The 9,478-nt window shown below is 42.1% G+C and overlaps 1 protein-coding gene across 5 annotated transcripts in view; it reads left to right on the top strand.

Annotated features, from left to right (window-relative positions):
• The first annotated feature begins 331 nt into the window (after positions 1–331).
• rptor (regulatory associated protein of MTOR, complex 1) overlaps positions 332–9,478 on the top strand; it is a 298,884-nt gene continuing 289,737 nt past the window's right edge. For 4 of the 5 annotated variants that reach the window (XM_079553279.1, XM_079553277.1, XM_079553278.1 and 1 more), the window contains exons 1-2: positions 332–1,055; positions 3,097–3,268. In XM_079553279.1, the coding sequence (XP_079409405.1) occupies positions 1,042–1,055; positions 3,097–3,268 (186 nt within the window). In that variant the 5' untranslated portion in view covers positions 332–1,041. The remainder of the gene's footprint in view (positions 1,056–3,096; positions 3,269–9,478) is intronic. The other variant, XM_079553276.1, reaches the window with a different exon arrangement.

Below are 9,478 nucleotides of genomic sequence, written 5' to 3'. Positions count from 1 at the left end.
ACCTAACCTAACCTAACCTAACCTAACCTAACCTAACCTAACCTAACCTAACCTAACCTAACCTAACCTAACCTAACCTAACCTAACCTAACCTAACCTAACCTAGAGACCATTGTGATCGAAAGTAGAGGGGCCATGCTGATATACATACATACATAAATACATACATACATAATTTTTTTTTTTATTATTGTCTTAAATTTTAATATAGGGAAACTACTATAAAAATATCTCCACATAAATCAATTAATTTCATTTCAAGTTTGACGTTGCTGCGTCCCAAGTGACGTCTGACGCTCGCCCTGCGGCTCACGGTGCATTCTGGGTCCACCCCAAGATGGCTGCGCCCTGGTTGCAGTGCTGAAGAAGTGCCTCTCCAGAGAAATTCTCGGGATTCTTGTGTTTTTCTGCCCAAACCAAAGCAGGAGCCTGTCTCGCAGTGTCGCAGGCGTGCAGCTGAGCAGTGTCGGTGGCCGGTGCTTGATCGTGCGGCCGGTGCTGCGTGTGGCTGTGGCAGAGAGTCCGTGTGAAGATGGGCCTCGCTCTCAGCTGCTGCCCATAGCGAAGAGCCGCGGGGAGAGGAGCCGCGGATTCCCCTGCAAACACGCGCCCGTCCTGCTCGGCTTTGACGGCTTTGACCTCCTGTACCGGCTCTGGACGCTGCCTTACAAGTTTCTGACGCGGATAGTGTGCGCGACTTTGTCTGTCATCGCCCGCAGGAGGAGAGGCTCGGCACGGGCTGACAGTCACCAAGGACCAAGGTTTGCACGCTTCTGCACGCTCCGCTGCCGGACTAGCGCCATTTCTGCACATCTGCTTTGTCCCACCTGTCTCACTGCTTGTGCCGATTCGCAACTTAGCTGGAAACTCGGCTCTTACTAGCTTGAGCCTTCACACATGCAGTCTGACGGTAGACAGCGCTAACACGGAGCTGTCAAATTAGCCGCGCTAGCTTTGCTAACAGGGAGCTAGCCGGCTTTTTTTGAGACCAGAGAAGCACAGATCCGGACTGAGGCGTCCAGGTGAACAGAGGCTGTTAACATGAACTCATACAGGTACACAAACTAACACACTGCACCCAGCCCCTCTACACCTCTCCACAATATCGATATATACTTTATCACAGCTAGACTTTGCAAACGCTCACTTGAGTTTAGCTGCAAGACCTGAGCATCATCATTGTTCAGAGTAGCTTGACCTGTACTGAAGGTTTCCAAGACAATCCCTGACCCTGTATATGTTATAAACAAATATATTTTCCAGCATCTACTGATTCCAATACTTCCATTTGCTGTGCCCCAGTCATTCAAACTCAGAGTCTTTCCCTGCTGTCATGTTGTCAGTGTTTTGTGTTTGAAATGTTTGAATCTCCAGCGTTTAAAAATACTTCACTGTGTTCTTTGATGTTGCACTAAGTGTCTGAAACTGAGAAACAGAAGTGATACTAATCTTTTTTTTTTTTTTTTTGCTCAAACAGTCTTTGTTTTTAATGGCGTTTTATGCTGCACGCACGCTTCCCTTTAACGCTGACTTTTGGCTTTATTTGAACAAATGCCCTCTCAGTGTTTTACTTTATGCTTGAACAGCGCTGATGTTGAGAGCTTTGCTGATCAACAATATTCCTAAATTATTAATGTTGTATTTGAGGCACTTTGTAACCGTGTACATTCATGGCTCGGGCCACTTTGCCATAACAATAAAGCTTTGTATAAAGTAGATCTATTACTTCAAGGCCATCCTTTTAAGCCTTTAAAGGGACTATACGGAGTTTAAAATGTTAACAATATGTCTTTTACTCCCCCTACATTTTCCAGCAATGTCCTAATGTGTAGAATAAGCCTAGACCTGTTCACCACAACTGCCTCTAAAATCCTGCACTGTCACTCAAATAGTTACTTCAGGTCCAAATTGCCGTCTTGCACGAGCTTAATATAGAAGGTGCAGTTACATGTATGACCTGGGATGGCAGTAGTGAGCATAAAATGGCCTACTTGCATCTAGCCCCTTTAATGTTGTTCTATCCACATGAATACCTTATCCAAAAAAGAGCACTGATGCACCGTTAGTGTAGTCAGTTTGCTCTTTAGTTCCTTTAATAAGCTTCAACTTTGCAGGAAACCTTACAGATTAGATTGAATCAAACAGCCCATTGAAGCTGGGATGATGCTAAACTCTCACATGTACAATACCGTTTTTGATATATGATACATGTTTAAAGCCACACAGCGTAGAATTTCCCCCCCAAAATTAGATTGAAATACAAGTATTTATTATATGATAGATATTTTCATCATTGAAATATACCTCATGAATGTACAAACAAACATGTGCCTTTGCTGAGAGCGGCTCAGCTCTACAAAGACATGACTGTAATGTTACCGGGAGTGGGTACGTCTCCGGCTCGTCTCCATGGAGATGTGACTAACTAAAGGCAGCAGAATTTGAGATTTAAACAGATCAGGTTCTCATCCAAATCCGGTCTTTGATTACCGACTGTAGTAACAGCATTTTCTGTGATGAGCTGGTCATTAGGAGCATGTTTTGTACTGATGGCAACAGTTTAGTCTGAAATGTTACGCAGTGTACCTTTAACATAATTCAGGCTTCTTCTTCAAAACATTTGTCTACATAGAATCAGATAAAAATACCCCTAATTCGTCTTTCGCAAATGCCTGAGTCAAGAAGAAACTGAAGCCTGCTAAGGGCAAGGAATGGTTTATGTAGAAGGACATTTGAGGCTGGATTTTTACCAAAACTCCTGTGAAGTGAAGGACTTGAGAACCACCTCTTGATCTAACAAGAGTAGAGGTAACTCTTGTGTTTAGCTTTCTCTTGTGGAGGAGGTGAAAGACTGAATATGCAGGATTACTCCAACATAAACACAAAGTATGTTCTCAATGAATGGATCACATTATAGCAGTAAAAGCTCAAAAATGTTTAGAATAATATTCAAGAAATACGTCCCAATAAAAAGATTAATATAATAATTACATAATAATCACATAATTATATTCACATAATTGCGATGCATTAGGGTTTGTGTTCCAATGCTGTGTACACTCTCAAAACTGGCCATTAACTTTGCACGTCCCACAGGGCATTAATGAAAATGGACTCTGAGCTGCACTCGCCAGCGCTGGCTCTGGCCGAGGAAGAGGAGGCCGACATGAACGACTGGAAGCTGCCGCTGGCGTTCATGAAGAAAAGGCACTCAGAGAAGATCGAGGGCTCCAAGGCTCTGGCCCAAAGCTGGAGGATGAAGGACCGGGTGAGTCTTTGTGTGAGAACAGTGACTTCAAAGTGTTCACAGATGAAGCTGTGCTGACCTTGCAAAGAGGTTAAAGGGTTTGAGCTGGGTGTCATTTTTATAAGGTCGTCTTTCCCCAGAGAAAGAAGCCCCTTGAAACAAAGTGGAACAGGACTGTTGACTCTACAGTAGGGCTGGGCGATACACTGAATTAATTTGATTAATTCATGCTTTTAATAACAGACGATGTGGAAAATGGTGAAATCGTAAAATTGCGTCCGTCACTCCATGTTCCCCTCACATGCATCGTGCAGACAAGGAATATTTAAAACTATTTTTAATGGGCATAATTGTAGGCATAGTCAAGACACTTAACTGTACTTACCTCCAGTGTCTGCGCACACTGGTGTATGAATGACAGAGTGAATGGGTGACTGGTTCCTTTCTTGTAAAGCGCTTTGGGCCTGATGAAGATAGAAAATCGCTATATAAGTTGAGTCCATTTACCACATTATGAATCTAAATATGAATGGTCTGGACTGTGAGCACTTTTCTTCAGATGAAAGATCAGGAGACTTTTTAATGTATTTCCAATCAAATCGATTCAAATCGTTATCGTCTAAACTGAGTAAAAAAATCAAGCCCTGCTTTATATGATTTGTTGTACAGTGGTATAATGATAATAAAGCACATCAGCCTTAAAGCCACACCGCGTACAATTTTCCACAATAAATAAAATTGAAATACAAGCATTTATTTTATGTCAGATATTTTCATCATTGAAAAATACCTCATAAATGTACAAACAAACATGTGCTTTTGCTGTGAGCAGCTCAGCTCTACTAGGACATGACTGTAACTTTACCGGGAGTGGGTGCGTCTCCAGCTCATCTCGATGGAGATGTGACTAAAGTCTGCAGAATTTTAGATTAACATGAATTAGGTTCTTGTCCAAATCCATTCTTTGATAACCCACTGCGGTAATAGCATTTTCTGTGTTGAGCTGGTCATTAGGAGCATCTTTTGTGTTGATGGCAACAGTATAGCCCAAAATGTTACGCAGTGTGCCTTTAATCATGACCATAACTAGCATGTGGCGAACATTATGACGGTGCCTACAGCTGAAATACAAGGATGGTGGTTTAGTCTCAGATGCTGTAATATAAGGACTATTGCGAAAAATGTATATTGGATTAAAATGGTGAGTGCAATTTGAAAATAAGGAAGTATCTGAATCACAAATGGCGTAACAGGAAAAAAATCTGTGTAGGTGGTTTTGTTCTACATTAAGATTTGTGAGATACTTGTGCAGCCAGTTGTCGAGTGGTTAGGACGGCTGTACGAGGAACACCGCTCCAATCTCAGGGTCGTGGCTTTGTGTTCGTGAATCCCGCAGGTGCACACTGTCGTTATGTCCTTAGGCAAGACACTTCACCCTCCTTACCTCCAGTGTCTGCATGCTCTGGTATGTGAATGGGAGTGTGAATGTTTGGGTGGTTCCTTGATGTAAAGCGCTTTGAGTGCCTAAAGCAGGTAGAAAGGCGCTATATAAATGTGACTATTTGCCCTGTAATGTCCACTAAAGACTCCGGACCAAAAATGGAACTGGGGTATTGTGTTAACTGAAAGTATCTTGAGGTTATTGTGTTATCGATTTTCTTGGATAATCTTGTCTTGCATAAGTGTCTGTCCTTCTGTTATGGGTTATGAGAGATTCCACTCATTCCTTCTGAACTGTCTGGTTGCTCGTCGCCATGTTACATTTCTGTGCTTTTTGCAGAGAACAATCAGTCACGCTTAACCAATAACGGCGTAATCTGTCACATGTCTTCTCATGTTAGCACACGAACGCTGATTTCACGATAATGACACAGTCTCAGTGGATCAGCAGAGTCGCTTTATCAGGCACAAGTTGTTACCGCATTGAGGAAGAAGGTCAAAAGTCAGGAAGCCCAAAGCAAGAAATCCCAGACACTGTGCTGTTATCATGCGTGGCATTTTTAAAACCCGCCTTCGAGGAATTGGGTGGATTGATAACAGAATATTGATATTTTGATGCAGGAGGCGGAATCAAAAGGATTGATCATGTCTAGGCATCAATCCTTACATTCCTTAAAAAACAACAACTTTTTAATCCTTTATCTTTTTAGTTTTTATGCTCATCAAGTGGTTAGATTAGCAGATAGATTAGATGAGCAGTTGAGCAACAAGAGAGATTATGGTTTAAGTTTCGATGTGTTTTAATGTAAAACCCATTGTTATCATCAGATCAATATCGGGACACTATTATACTATTACTATTTTTCATATGAGATTAAAACTAAAAACCCTGATATTAACCATCTGTGCCAACTTTTCATGCAGTAAGTCAGTGGTTCCCAATGTTTTTTTGTCTTTCGTACACCTTTGGCCTTTCAGTGGTCAACCATGTACCCCCTACCTCAAGAGTGTTAGTTTATTTAGAAAATAAATACTTAAAAGTGTATTTGTAAGAAAAAGGACAATGTTGCAGTCAAAATAAACCTAAAATTCTCCCAAAGCAACACATTCTGCTGAAAAATGTAGCTTTTTTTCTATAAAAATGATGTTACATTTTCCCCTTTTTTCAATCTGAAATAGTTCCAAGTACCCCCTGCTAGGTCCTCGAGTACCCCCAAGTGTCCCCGTACCCCTGGTTGGGAAACACTGCAGTAAGTTATAGAAGTTCCTTTAAGTTGTTTAACCTCTTACTTTCCCAACTTAAAGGGATATTTCAGGATGTTTGACATAGGGCCTCATTTCCTAGTTATCCAGAGTGTTGCTGATTTCTGTAGATACACTTTTTTGTAATTCATGCAGTTCTTATGTTTGAAGAGTTTTGCGGTGCTAGGTTAGTGCAAGGCTAGTGCATTTCTACGGTATCAGCTAGCCTGCATTAAAAACAGTCCACACTCCACAGTGCACCCAAGGCAAATCACTTATAACGCCAGACTAGCCATATAAATGTCTGTGTCAATTCAATCCCCATCATTTCTGCAGTTTCAGTGTTTTTTTTTTGTTTTTTTCAATTTTTTTGGCCAAGATAATCATGACTCCAAATTTCATTATCGTCCCATCCCTAATTCAAAGTGCAGTTACATAAAATTACAAGAATGCAGATTAAATCAATCCTTTAAACATTAACATAAAAATGTATTAATTACAGTAACAGGAAAGAAGCAGTAAAATATTTTCAGTTGTCACGGGTAAAAGGAACTGTTTTCAGCCTGTATTGAGTTGAGGCGTCTCTCACATCCTCCTGTAGACTTTTCCAACATAAGTGATTTGAGTTCACAGTAATAATGTGCAGATTTATATTGCTTCCAGAATTCAACCCACCTTTCCCACATGCTCTTTTCCTAATATATAATAACACAGTGCTCCTGTAAGCCTACTTCTTTCTAATGACTCCATTTGACAAGACTCTAAGAGCCGGGGCTCGGTGCTAAATCACCATCCCCATTTTTTATCACAACTCCAATTCATTTGATTCTGCTCGAAGCCACACTCTGACAGGGGAACCTCAAAGCTCTCCTCATGAATGAACTACACCGTGTTCCAGTGCCTTCACCTCTCATAAAGCTGTCGTTTGATCCACTGTGGTGCCACCAACCTGATTATTTCACTGGCTCCCGGCTTCACAGAGCCACCACTGTAATGATGGCTGCCGCTTCATAGTCATATATAACCCCGACCAGCTCCACGTCTCCTCAGTAAATACACCCGAATGAAATTTTAACATCTCGCCGCTGTCCACGGCTCTCGAGAATTACGCCGAGTGTTCGCAGAGTGTCGAGCTTCAGGGAAATGTTGAATAAGACGACATCATTAAAAGTGAATGTAGTATTGATTTAAAAGGGGCAATAATGTCCGGCTGGAATTGGGATTTTTTTTTATCAGAAAGTCGTACCAAATGAAACGGGTAACATTATTATAGCCAGCAGCATTTTTGCACAGTAGACTCATGCACTCGTATGTGCTGGGCTCAGAGTCTAAGGAGAGATTGTGCTGTACGTGGTGACCTTTAACACAAATCATTGTATTGAATAGTTATGGGCCAAGGTTAATTATCTCAATAATAATCTCATTCAGTGGAGGAGTTCAAGTATCTCGGGGTCTTGTTCACGAGTGAGGGACGGATGGAGTGTGAGATCGATAGACGGATCGGTGCGGCGTCAGCAGTGATGCGGTCGCTGTATCGGTCTGTCGTGGTGAAGAGGGAGCTCTCGATTTACCGATCAATCTACGTTCCCACCCTCACCTATGGTCATGAGATTTGGGTAATGACCGAAAGGACAAGACCGCGAATACAAGCGGCTGAAATGAGTTTCCTTCGAAGGGGTGGCTGGGCGCACCCTTCGAGATCGGGTGAGGAGCTCAGTTACCCGGGAGGAGCTCGGAGTAGAGACGCTGCTTCTTCACGTCGAAAGGAGCCAGCTGAGGTGGCTCGGGCATCTGTTCCGGATGCCTCCTGGTCGCCTCCCTCGGGAGATGTTCCAGGCATGTCCTATTGGGAGGAGGCCTTGTGGAAGACCCAGGACACGCTGGTTGGACTATGTCTCCGAGCTGACCTGGTGTCGCCTCGGGGCTGCCCCCAGAACAGCTGAAGGAGGTGTGTGTGGATCCCCAGACTTCCATGTCTTCTATAAATGAAGGGGTTCCCAAAAAATGTGGACACTAAAGACCATGGGACTCTCGCAGTAAAATTGAATTACTGTATTTTCCGGACTCGTTCCGTAGTATAAGATGCACCAGCCAAAAAATGCCTAATGAAGAAAATACAACAGACTGAATACGTGTACGGTATGCACACTGATTGTTAGCTACATGAAGCATAAACAACAAACTAAACAGTTCAGATAACTATATCATGTGAGTGTCCTGTCCTCAATCTGCATCAATAATATTCAATCATTTGTTAATAGATGTACAGGTTTAATTAAAAAGATATTGATATTGATGCTGGATCTGAATACAATAGAATCCGTTACAGCAGAGAAGTGAGATAGTGAAAAGCTCAAAAGAGCAGCGTGAGGCGTTCCAGTGGGCCGTGAAAGATGTGGTGCACTGTGGGAAATCTGAGTTTTTGCTCTTGAAAACACACAGAGTGTCCCCGAGCACTTGAACCAGAAACACGGGAGGAGCACAAATCAATCTGCCGTCACCGGACCGCTTTGCCCTTGTAGTTTGTGACTTTGACTTGCGTGTTTTTGACGTCTGAAAACTCTATTGGCTCGATCCAGAGTCTTCAGTTTCTGCACCTGCCACACATCTGCGATAAGAGCTGCCCGATAGTGAAATGGTTATCACTATTATCATGCAGTACAAGGTCAGACGCGGACACAAGCTTTTACTGTCAGCCGCTTTGATCATTATAGACAGTTTAGTTTGACGATGGGCTGAACTTCTTTTTGTTAAAATGTGGGATTATGCTGTTGATGACCCAAACTTGAGCATCAATTTGTACTAATGGTGTTGGTGATAATTCTATTGACTGAGCAGGGGATTCTGGGAAATCCCCAAGAATTTATTTGTATTTTTATTATTTTAACAGATATTTCAGTCTTTTATTTCCTCATGTTTCTCCACATCATGCTCAAATACCCATGCTATAATGAGCATGAGGTCATGCTAGTGTTAGCAAACAAAGGTGAACTTCAGCCTGATAAGATAAGCACATTTGTCATGGATTTACTTTTCCACTGAAACAGCCAGATGTTAGTTTTTGTAATTCTTTACTTTCATCGCTGGGACGATGCATTTTTGTTGCGATGCAATATATCCTGATACAGATACATGTCATTGTAACAAACTGCAACACTTAACCCTGAATGAATTGAGTAAGAAAGCAGAAGTTGAGTTTCCAAAGGTTATATTCAATATAAAGTCATCAGTCATCAGTCACAAGTTGAGAAAAACATTTTGAAACACATTTTAACACATTTTAAAGTAGCACTAAGTAAGAAGAAGTAGAGGCCATAAACGCCACTGCAATGGAGATAATCTTTTTCACTCAAACTTGGCTGTATACTGTTTAAGAGGTTCTAGCCCGCAGTTAGCTTTGCCGTTAGCCTGTTAGCTTCTTCTTCGTGGTTCTATTAGTGTGTATTTGTGGCTCCGACCCGGAGGCAACGTAGTTGCAAGTGTAGTTTTCTGGCCAGAGACATCAGGGGGAGATGAAAAACCCCCCAATCATCCCTTTAACGCTTGTAT

Source organism: Gobius niger (assembly GCF_951799975.1).
Source record: "Gobius niger genome assembly, chromosome: 3".
NCBI classification, from domain to species: domain Eukaryota; kingdom Metazoa; phylum Chordata; class Actinopteri; order Gobiiformes; family Gobiidae; genus Gobius; species Gobius niger.
Note: the sequence above shows the minus strand (reverse complement) of the source record. Positions and strands in the feature narration are given on the sequence as shown.